Consider the following 12090-nt stretch of genomic DNA (forward strand, 5'->3'; position numbering starts at 1 on the left):
AGTTTTAAAAAACTTTGATACTGGAAAGGCTACTCTTAGGCACAGAGTTACAAGTACAATTCCATAGGTTGACAATGTTATTGAGATAAGAAGCGACAAATTTTCCATTGTCCAAAAAATCAACAACGAGAGGCTCTACGGTAAGACCAACACAAAGATCAGCTGTTGCAAGGTTACTCAGCAAGAGTTTGGACGGCAGATAAAGCGAAGACTCGCTAAAAAGAGCGACTATGATCAGAGTATTTCCAAGAAATGCCGTAATGGATAGAAAAGTGTTTAAAATTGAGATAAATGTCAACTGGCCGTGTATTCCAGCACTTAAATCTCGTGAGCAATATAGTTGTTGAAACGTCGTATAAATGTGATCTGCTTTTCGTCTTCAGAAACGTTTGCTGTAGCCATTAATCTGCCGCAGCGATATGACTATCTGAAGTGTTGGCGCGACTTTAACTTCAAGCTGAAATGCCTCAATCAAAATTCATGTCTTTAATTTATTACAAGTGACATCCATGAACAATAGATTTCGTAAAACTGAATTTAACTAGGCTGGCAGATTGTTTTACTACCAATGACTGACTTTTCTTCCACAGTTTAGGTGTAGTAGCAATTTTTGTTTCATGATGAATACCGCGATAAGGGCAAAAATATACATTAATTTTATAGTCAAGTGAATTACTTGATTGCAACATGTGCAAGCTAGCATTATCCATTTCAGGAAATCTTTCTTCAATTCAGAAAACTTCCTGTTAACCTTATAAGTAATTTATTCCTCAACTTAAATTAAACCTGTCATATTTTGAAAGACGACCTTTTACTGCATGAACAAATAGTGCTGATTGACAACTTATATCACGTCATGATATCGCGTGTACTTAACGTTATCGATATTAATTCCCGATGTCTTTAAGAACAAAAGCTCCTCTACGGGAAAATTGAAGATCATATCCACTTTTTTTTACTCTTTTACTGTCCACTTTTTTTTACCCTTTACTGAAGGGAGCATTTCTGTAAAACTGGCGATAAATACACAACCTGTGATCAGGCGTTCTCAGTTTTCAACAGAAGGGGACTGAAGAAAAAAAACGCCTGATACGAGTCACCTGCTCGTAGCCCAGAATCTGGACACTTTTCGGATTGGTCGTAAAATAAAAGAGTTTACCATCACGCCTTTGTGATTGGTTAAGCGATTGAATATCTAACTTCCGGTGCAATTTTAAACACGGCGACTGGCGGTTCCAAATAGATATACGTATTTATTAAAAACTGGATCATTGGATAATGCAATTCAAGAGTTTTGATTGGCTAAGCAATCATGGGTTATGAGCCATTATACCATGATCTACAAACACGGAAAGCATACGCGAGAGTTTTTGGGCCTTTTTATTTTTGTTGTAGTCTTGTTTGCTATATTTTGGGGGCGTTTTTTATAAAACAATTATTCCACTCGCGCTTGTTGATTATAGCCAACTCGGCGCTACGCGCCTCGTTGGCTATCTATCATCTCTTATCCAACGCGCGCTCATGGAATAATTGTTAAATATGAAGCGAATTTTCAGCCCGGAGACCGTAATCTTTAGCAGCTATATCTTCGTCTCTTCAGGATTTTATTAACAATTGAATACATCCGGAAGATAATCTGCTAAAATGAGGTTTTAACCATAATTGTGATGTTATTGGGTAAGAGCGTCATTTACCAATTGAAATTGATTCCGAAAGTGTCAAAAAAATAATGCGCAGTTGTCACAGTTGTGGGGAGTCCCCAGGAGTATATCTTCAGCTCAAACAAGTATTATCACTCAGTAGCCAAGTTCCACGTTTCATAACTTATGTTTTAACTCGAGAACCCGAATCTAACATATTAATAAGGAAAAGGCACTTTTCCCTGCATTTCTCCGGACTGTCCATAATTTCTGAATTCGACATCAGGTGGTAAAATTTTACTACAGAAATTTCCATCTTTGTGATACGGTTTTGGTATCACTATAACATGTATAAACGTATCGAACTTTAAAGCTCCCGCTTTGGTTATGCCCAGTGAAGTTGATCGCGCAATGAGGGATTGGTGACGAGTGACGTCACTTCAACTGGTCGTGTATTCCAGCGGTTAAGATCTGTGAGCAGTAGAGTTGTGTAAAAATCGTAACCATGTTTTGCTTTTTGTCGTCAGAAACATTTGCTGTTGCCATTCAGCCCTGCAGCCATAAGTTAACTACAGGATGGAAAACCTTGATCAAATTAAAACTTATGTTTAACTTTTTTTTTCTTTTTTTTCCCTTCATTTGTTTTCTTCATTTGTCGAATTATTCTTATTTTTTATTTTTTTAAATTTATTTACTTTTATTGAAGTTTACATTACACTTAAATACCAAGATACATATAAAAAGAAAAAGAAAACAAACACAACTTATAATCTGACATACCAGCCAGAACATTTGTCAAATACGCCATATATGAACTAGCAGCTTAGACAAACAAGAGATGGAGCTGGTTTGACTGCCAAAGACTTGCCTTTTTTAACTCGGGATTAGGAGTACTTTATTTTTTCTTGTTTGATTGTAAAAATTGAAAAAGGGACAAAAATATGAGTAAGTGATCCATCTTATTAGCGCGCACGAAATAATTTATTCCCCAACACAAAGAAAACTGACAAGTTTGAAAGACGATGTTTAAGCAAGCAAACAATAATTGTGGCTAAAATATTTCAAAAAGAGAGCAGGTTGAAGATAGTTTTTATGCTACCGAGTAAATCTGGTGAGCAGTAGAGTTGTTCAAACGGAGTAAAATAGTTCTGCTTTTTGTCTTTACAAACTTTTGCTGTAGTCATTACTCTGCAATAGCAACACGATACCGTGGAAGCGTGAGTTTAACAACAAGCTGAAAAGATATGATCAAAATTCACGCTTTTTAATTTGTCAAACATCCCATCACTGAGCTATCGACTTCAGTGGAAGTACAATTTAAGTTGCTGAGCAGCTGGTTTTACCAGCAAAGAATGATTTTTTTCACATACTTACATGTAGGAGTTTTTAAACACACTAATATTATCCAGCTATTTGGCTAGAAACTAGTATTTTCAATTTCAGAAAATATTTTTTAAATTCTGGAAACTTCTGGCTGTCGTTGTAGGTGATGTATTTCTCAACACAAAGTAGACATGTCATGTTTTGAATGACAAACCTTATGTGGACAAATGGAAATGGCGACTGATGCCATGAAAACATTTCACAACAGAGAAGTTTGTATCGTACGATATGTTACCTTTCTGTATCCAAACACCACAAAGATCTCTCGGATTTCTGCTTGGGTACTGCTTATCCTAACTCCATCATGTTTAAATAATGCAGTCCACCCGAGGTAGAATTGGCATTTATTCAGTTTTTCGTTTCGCTATTGAAGATTACAAAGAAATGTTAATAAAGTACAACTTCAGTTTTGATTTACAACCGTTGTTACTCCACCAAAAAATGAAATTTCATTAACATATATACAAGCAACTTGAAATAAACTGAGTATCACTCTTAGGTTAAACTACAGCTATTGGAGAATAATCTTATTCGTTAACCATCGCTTTTTTTTTCGCGATAGGCTAAGGATGATATATTTCCATATGAGCTTACACGATTAACAACAAAGAAGTTGTCTGATTGTGTCCTTCACTGCTTGCCTCACTTCTTCTATCTTCCAGCTGTAAAGAATCGGGTTTAATGAGGAGTTTAAGAAAACTAAAGTAAATGTATAACTCCAAGCAAGAGCAACAGATGAAGACGGCTCCGAATGAATGATCAAAGTTAATGGTATTACTTGTGGTAGATAACAAGCGACTAAGGTAAATTGCAACCACAGTGCAGAGAAAACTGCCTTCCTGTATCTCGCTATGTTCAATTGATTGGTTTGGTTCAGTTGTTGAACTTGGTCTTGTACTTGGTGTTGATGATGACGAAGGTTGACGAAAATCTTCGCGTAACAGAAGATCGAGGTTAGTAAACATAGTGAAACAACTATATTGCTGTACCGTGAGGTTATTATGGGATCCGAATAAAACCTCATTGATGAAGAGACAATGGACACAACCCAACATGTAATTACGACAAGGTTGATTCGCTTCAAAGTTACAACTTGTCTGTATTTCAGACGCAACAACAGGGCAAGAAGTCGGTCCACACTTATCGCACTAACTGTCAACAGAGACACCCCACACAAAATGGTGCTTGTAACAAAAACTGGGTCCAGTAAGTAGAGACAAATATTCCAATGTTCCTGCAATATAGTCACCAATAAAGTAACATAGAGTGGCTCCGAAATAAGACCAACGCAAAGATCAGTTGTTGCAAGGTTTCGTAGCAACACTTTGGAAGGCGTATGAAGTGACGACTCCTTGCGGAGAGCAATTAGAATCAAAGTGTTTCCAAGAAATGCAGAAATGGATAGAAAAGCGTTTAAAGCTGAGATAAATATCAACTGGTCGTGTACTTCACCACTTAAATCTGACGAGCAAAAAAATTGTTCAAAAGTCGTAGAATCGTTCTGCTTTTCGTGTCGAGAAACGTTTGTTGTAGCCATTACTCCGTGGCTACATGCATCTGTTCGTGTTGGCGTGACGTTACAAGCTCAAATGTCTTGATCAAAATTATTAAATTTGTGCTTTTTAATTTAGTATACATGCCATCCACGAGGTATCAATAGACCATATACAGGAACACCCAACGACGACCAATTTGTTGTAAAATGTATTATTATACCCCAGTTAATGAAAATAAATGTTATTAAGGCATTTTCAGGTGTTTTTCAGTGTTGCTGGGGAAACATTATCTGTTCCTTTTTCCCAGCAAGACACACAATAAATTTCCCAGCCAGCTAGATTAAATTGGTTGGTTTCCCAGCCAGCTGATCAAATTTACTTCCCAGCCAGGAATTCCGCGCGCTTTCAAATCCCTCGATCCAAAACGACCGAACAAAAGCGACAAAACCGGGACAAAACAGGTTTTTTCCGCAAGCGCAATCACTCTGACCGGCCGTCGTATGTTTGTGACTACTCTCTGGGAGAGGGAAGGGGTTGATCAAATTAAAACTTATGCTTAACTTTTTTTTTCTTTTTTTTCCCCTTCATTTGTTTTCTTCATTTGTCGAATTATTCTTATTTTTTATTTTTTTTAATTTATTTATTTTTATTGAACACATAACAGAAGTTTACATTACACTTAAATACCAAGATACATGTAAAAAGAAAAAGAAAACAAACACAACTTATAATCTGACATACCAGCCAGAACATTTGTCAAATACGCCATATATGAACTAGCAGCTTAGACAAACAAGAGATGGAGCTGGCTTGACTGCCAAAGACTTGCCTTTTTTAACTCGGGATTAGGAGTACTTTCTTTTTTCTTGTTTGATAGTAAAAACTGAAAAAGGGACAAAAATAGGAGTAAGTGATCCATCTTATTAGCGCGTACGAAATAATTTATTCCCCAACACAAAGAAAACTGACAAGTTTGAAAGACGATGTTTAAGCAAGCAAACAATAATTGTGGCTAAAATATTTCAAAAAGAGAGCAGGTTGAAGATAGTTTTTATGCTACCGAGTAAATCTGGTGAGCCGTAGAGTTGTTCAAAGGGAGTAAAATAGTTCTGCTTTTTGTCTTTACAAACTTTTGCTGTAGTCATTACTCTGCGATAGCAACACGATACCGTGGAAGCGTGAGTTTAACAACAAGCTGAAAAGATATGATCAAAATTCACGCTTTTTAATTTGTCAAACATCCCATCACTGAGCTATCGACTTCAGTGGAAGTACAATTTAAGTTGCTGAGCAGCTGGTTTTACCAGCAAAGAATGATTTTTTTCACACACTTGCATGTAGGAGTTTTTAAACACAACAATATTATCCAGCTATTGGGCTAGAAACTAGTATTTTCAATTTCAGAAAATATTTTTTAAATTCTGGAAACTTCTGGCTGCCGTTGTAGGTGATGTATTTCTCCACACAAAGTAGACATGTCATGTTTTGAATGACAAACCTTATGTGGACAAATGGAAATGGCGACTGATGCCATGAACATTTCACAACAGAGAAGTTTGTATCGTACGATATGTTACCTTTCTGTATCCAAACACCACAAAGATCTCTCGGATTTCTTCTTGGGTACTGCTCATCCTAACTCCATCATGTTTAAATAATGCAGTCCACCCGAGGTAGAATTGGCATTTATTCAGTTTTTTCGTTTCGCTATTGAAGATTACAAAGAAATGTTAATAAAGTACAACATCAGTTTTGATTTACAACCGTTGTTACTCCACCAAAAAATGAAATTTCATTAACATACAAGCAACTGGAACTAAACTGAGTATCACTCTTAGGTTAAACTACAGCTTTTGGAGAATAATCTTATTTGTTAACCATCGTTTTTTTTTTCGCGATAGGCTAAGGATGATATATTTCCATATGAGCTTACACGATTAACAACAAAGAAGTTGTCTGATTGTGTCCTTCACTGCTTGCCTCACTTCTTCTATCTTCCAGCTGTAAAGAATCGGGTTTAATGAGGAGTTTAAGAAAACTAAAGTAAATGTATAACTCCAAGCGAGAGCTAGCAACAGATGAAGACGGCTCCGAATGAATGATCAAAGTTAATGGTATTACTTGTGGTAGATAACAAGCGACTAAGGTAAATTGCAACCACAGTGCAGTGAAAACTGCCGTCCTGTATCTCGCTATGTTCAATTGATTGGTTTGGTTCAGTTGTTGAACTTGGTCTTGTACTTGGTGTTGATGATGACGAAGGTTGACGAAAATCTTCGTGTAACAGAAGGTCGAGGTTAGTAAACATAGTAAAACAACTATATTGGTGTACCGTGAGGTTATTATGGGATCCGAATAAAACCTCATTGATGAAGAGACAATGGACACAACCCAACATGTAATAACGACAAGGTTGATTCGCTTCAAAGTTATAACTTGTCTGTATTTCAGACGCAACAACAGGGCAAGAAGTCGGTCCACACTTATCGCACTAACTGTCAACAGAGACAGCCCACACAAACAGGGGCACCCAACGAATCTGTTCCTCACATTATCTGTTCCCCAGAGGAATCTTGCTGGCTGGCAAAAATACAGGTGTTTCGATGAGCTGGCTGGGAAATTTTGTTATTGATGGAGGTTTTGCCTGGGAATTACTGACTTTTTGTAGCATTTCAACCCGAGCTGGCTGTAGAAACTCTGAAGACTGAGGACGACTAAAAAAAAAAAAAAAAAAAGAACCCGTTCCCTCTCCCAGAGAGTAGTCACAAACATACAACAGCTGGTCAGAGTGATTGCGCTTGCGGAAAAAATCCTGTTTTGTTCGGTCGTTTTGGATCGAGGGATTTGAAAGCGCGCGGAATTCCTGGCTGGGAAATAAATTTGATCAGCTGGCTGGGAAACCAACCAATTTTATCTAGCTGGCTGGAAAATTTCTTGTGTGTCTTGCTGGGAAAAAGGAACAGATAATGTTTTCCCAGCAACACTGAAAAACACCTGAAAATGCCTTAAGGGACAAAAATAGGAGTAAGTGATCCATCTTATTAGCGCGCACGAAATAATTTATTCCCCAACACAAAGAAAACTGACAAGTTTGAAAGACGATGTTTAAGCAAGCAAACAATAATTCAAAATATTTCAAAAAGAGAGCAGGTTGAAGATAGTTTTTATGCTACCGAGTAAATCTGGTGAGCCGTAGAGTTGTTCAAACGGAGTAAAATAGTTCTGCTTTTTGTCTTTACAAACTTTTGCTGTAGTCATTACTCTGCGATAGCAACACGATACCGTGGAAGCGTGAGTTTAACAACAAGCTGAAAAGATATGATCAAAATTCACGCTTTTTAATTTGTCAAACATCCCATCACTGAGCTATCGACTTCAGTGGAAGTACAATTTAAGTTGCTGAGCAGCTGGTTTTACCAGCAAAGAATGATTTTTTTCACACACTTACATGTAGGAGTTTTTAAACACAACAATATTATCCAGCTATTGGGCTAGAAACTAGTATTTTCAATTTCAGAAAATATTTTTTAAATTCTGGAAACTTCTGGCTGCCGTTGTAGGTGATGTATTTCTCCACACAAAGTAGACATGTCATGTTTTGAATGACAAACCTTATGTGGACAAATGGAAATGGCGACTGATGCCATGAACATTTCACAACAGAGAAGTTTGTATCGTACGATATGTTACCTTTCTGTATCCAAACACCACAAAGATCTCTCGGATTTCTTCTTGGGTACTGCTCATCCTAACTCCATCATGTTTAAATAATGCAGTCCACCCGAGGTAGAATTGGCATTTATTCAGTTTTTTCGTTTCGCTATTGAAGATTACAAAGAAATGTTAATAAAGTACAACTTCACTTTTGATTTACAACCGTTGTTACTCCACCAAAAAATGAAATTTTATTAACATACAAGCAACTTGAACTAAACTGAGTATCACTCTTAGGTTAAACTACACCTATTGGAGAATAATCTTATTCGTTAACCATCGTTTTTTTTTTTCGCGATAGGCTAAGGATGATATATTTCCATATGAGCTTACTTGATTAACAACAAAGTAGTTGTCTGAGTGTGTCCTTCACTGCTTGCCTCACTTCTTCTATCTTCCAGCTGTAAAGAATCGGGTTTAATGAGGAGTTTAAGAAAACTAAAGTAAATGTATAACTCCAAGCGAGAGCAACAGATGAAGACGGCTCCGAATGAATGATCAAAGTTAATGGTATTACTTGTGGTAGATAACAAACGACTAAGGTAAATTGCAACCACAGTGCAGAGAAAACTGCCTTCCTGTATCTCGCTATGTTCAATTAATTGGTTTGGTTCAGTTGTTGAACTTGGTCTTGTACTTGGTGTTGATGATGACGAAGGTTGACGAAAATCTTCGCGTAACAGAAGATCGAGGTTAGTAAACATAGTGAAACAACTATATTGCTGTACCGTGAGGTTATTATGGGATCCGAATAAAACCTCATTGATGAAGAGACAATGGACACAACCCAACATGTAATTACGACAAGGTTGATTCGCTTCAAAGTTACAACTTGTCTGTATTTCAGATGCAACAACAGGGCGAGAAGTCTGTCCACACTTATCGCAGTAACTGTCAACAGAGACACCCCACACAAAATGGTGCTTGTAACAAAAAATGGGTCCAGTAAGTAGAGACAAATATTCCAATGTTCCTGCAATTTAGTCACCAATAAAGTAACATAGAGTGGCTCCGAAATAAGACCAACGCAAAGATCAGTTGTTGCAAGGTTTCCTAGCAACACTTTGGAAGGCGTATGAAGTGACGACTCCTTGCGGAGAGCAATTAGAATCAAAGTGTTTCCAAGAAATGCAGAAATGGACAGAAAAGCGTTTAAAGCTGAGATAAATATCAACTGGTCGTGTACTTCACCACTTAAATCTGACGAGCAAAAAAATTGTTCAAAAGTCGTAGAATCGTTCTGCTTTTCGTGTCGAGAAACGTTTGTTGTAGCCATTACTCCGTGGCTACATGCATCTGTTCGTGTTGGCGTGACGTCACAAGCTCAAATGTCTTGATCAAAATTTGTGCTTTTTAATTTAGTATACATGCCATCCACGAGGTATCAATAGACCATATATTCGTATTCTCAGTATTGGACCGGAACTAGCTTGCAATGAGGGCTAATGTGGGGGAACCTTTTCAAATGCAAAAACGTTTTAATATATATCCCACATTATTAAATTCACAACCTGGGATAATGCAATTCTCGTGCTCTGATTGGTTCACTCAATCTCGGTTATCAGCTCATATACCTTGGTTTGACCTTGTATGGTAAATGATTGATCTAAGTGTTGCCAAGCTAAAAGTTTTTTCGTCGGAAAGCGAAATTTCTCTCTGAAGAAAACAAAAAAAGAGTTTTTCTGGACAGCTGGGTTAAATTCCGACGTTTAGAAGTACGCGAAAAGGTAAGAAATGTTTTTGTGACGAGCCTGCGTCTGTCTGACCACAAGGTGTTACACGACATCGCATCGGTTCTCATCAAGTTTTTTTGATTTCGCTCGGATTTGCTCGCTTTTTTCGCTCGTATTTCGTTCTTTCTAACCTTTTGGAGTTTAAAGGACTTTAATAAAACAATTATTCCATTCGCGCTTGTTGGATATGAGACTGGTTATAGCCAACTCGGCGCTACGCACCTCGTTGGCTATTTACCATCTCATATCCAACGCGCGCTCATGGAATAATTGTTAATTAGCTTCCATTGTAAGCTAGTTCCATTTCAATATTGAGAATACGAATATGGTATATTTGCATGGAAAATAAAGCAATTTAATCAGCCGAGCTGATGTTTTTCTTCTCTAAAGGTTTACTTCCGAATTCATTTAATGACATGTTTACACTGGCTAATTATATTCATCCTTATAATACTAGGTACTCATCTAATTGCAATTTTTATATTCCATTAGTTCGACTAATAAACGAAAATTTTCAATCCGCTTCCAAGGCCCTAAATTTTTCAATTCTCTTGACAGTCAAAATAAGTCATCTGGATCTACCGCCGCTCAGTTTTGCAAAAACCTTAAAAGATTTCTTCTTTATTGTTAGTAGCATCAAATTCTTCGAGGTATTTACGCTTTTGTATTTTTGTGGATAAATGTGTGTGTGCACTCTTTCGTCTTCTTAATAAAGCCCATTTACACGAGCAATTTTACTTGTCAAGGAAAACTTGCCGACTGTACACACTAGCAAGTTTTCTTTGACAAGTCGTTTTCCTTGGTAGTGTAAATGAAAAATATGACAAGTTTTCCTTGACAAGTGCTGCAAATCAATAATATCCTTGTCACATTTTCCTTGTTGTCCATCTACACGAGCAAATTTCTGACTTGACAATTTTTCCTTGTCAAGGAAAATTTATAGTCAACTGTGCTATTGGGCTCTCAGCTTCCATTTTTCTTTAATGCATGAAATTTTTTTCTTAATACGGGAAACTCTCTGTTATTCTTATAAGTAATTTATTCTTCAACCCAAAGCAAATATCACGAACATTTCAAAACAGAACAGTTTGCTCAAAGATGTCCGATACAACTAAAAACATGTTCGATCTAAAAGATGTTCCATAAAAGATAAGAGAGCGGAAATGATTTCGCAAAACAGGAAGTGATGTCATGAAATGTCCTTTCCCGTGCGCGGGAAGCTTGGCATTCTGGAGAACAAGATGGCAGAACAGCAAAGAAGTTCCAGCAGTTCCGGATCCCATTTCTTGGTTTGCACGTAACGTCACAAAAAAGTAAAATACAAAACTAAAGAGCCTTTTGAGTTTTTATCTCGATCAGCTAGCCACAAGAGGTTTTAAAAGTACATCTGTTTGCATGTTTTCAGCTCGGTGCTGTGCTTCTTTTCGAAAATAGAGCAGTTTAAATTTCAGAGTTTTTCACAGTTCGTGACATGTTGACGACTTTCGAAAAACATGCCAGTTGCATAAAAACCTCGATTTCCCTCGTGTTTTTGTGACCTAAACCGCCAATATACTAGAAGACATGTCTATACGAATGTTTTGCTAGCTCATTATACAGCAGAAAGTGTTAAAGACAGCCAAACTAAATTCCAGATGTTTCCACAGGTTTCCGGCCGCCATGTTGGTGTACTTCAGCAGTACACCAACACGGCACCTCCATACTAAACTCTACAAATTTGAGTAATACATTTTGCCGAATAACTCAAGTGCGAAATATCGCACAATCCTGAGACTCACTGGACCCGTTGGTTTTTAGGCCTAGGGTTAGCCAAATTGAGGGATTTGGGTTACTTTCAAAAATGTAAAAAAATGACCTGCAACGAGCCTGCAACGAGTGACTTGTGGAGTGTGACCTGTGGTTTAGACCCGCCGCAAAAACAAAGAATTGTTCCAAATAGCAAGTTTACGTTACCCTGAGCGGGACACTTTGCGACGTTTGGAAGAAAAAGGGAAAAAATCACATCATCTGCATGTTTCTTTTTGTTTTTTTTTTTGTTTTTGCATTTCTTGCATTGTCCGGAATAAAAACTCTTTTGTATTTACCTTGGTATCGGAACAATGGCATTTGATTCTCGTTTGGGAC

The 12090-nt window shown here is 37.3% G+C and overlaps 2 protein-coding genes across 2 annotated transcripts; both read right to left on the reverse strand.

Moving 5' to 3' along the window:
* Nucleotides 1-3376: 3376 nt before the first annotated feature.
* Nucleotides 3377-5049, reverse strand: LOC138010603 (melanocortin receptor 4-like). Its single transcript, XM_068857577.1, has one exon. It carries the CDS (start codon nucleotides 4558-4560, stop codon nucleotides 3622-3624), a length of 939 nt encoding a protein of 312 aa, XP_068713678.1. The 5' UTR covers nucleotides 4561-5049; the 3' UTR covers nucleotides 3377-3621.
* Nucleotides 5050-8281: 3232 nt separating this feature from the next.
* On the reverse strand, nucleotides 8282-10080 carry LOC138011712 (beta-3 adrenergic receptor-like). Its single transcript, XM_068858843.1, has one exon. The coding sequence runs from the start codon at nucleotides 9507-9509 to the stop codon at nucleotides 8832-8834; it is 678 nt and encodes a 225-aa protein (XP_068714944.1). The 5' UTR covers nucleotides 9510-10080; the 3' UTR covers nucleotides 8282-8831.
* Nucleotides 10081-12090: the final 2010 nt, after the last annotated feature.

The sequence above is a fragment of the Montipora foliosa genome, chromosome 7, assembly GCF_036669935.1.
Source record: "Montipora foliosa isolate CH-2021 chromosome 7, ASM3666993v2, whole genome shotgun sequence".
Classification (NCBI taxonomy): Eukaryota; Metazoa; Cnidaria; class Anthozoa; order Scleractinia; family Acroporidae; genus Montipora; species Montipora foliosa.

What these genes read in the sequence shown, in the direction of transcription:
- LOC138010603 (XM_068857577.1), bottom strand. Translation starts at nt 4,560, where the DNA reads ATGGCTACAACAAACGTTTCTCGACACGAAAAGCAGAACGATTCTACG.
- LOC138011712 (XM_068858843.1), bottom strand. Translation starts at nt 9,509, where the DNA reads ATGGCTACAACAAACGTTTCTCGACACGAAAAGCAGAACGATTCTACG.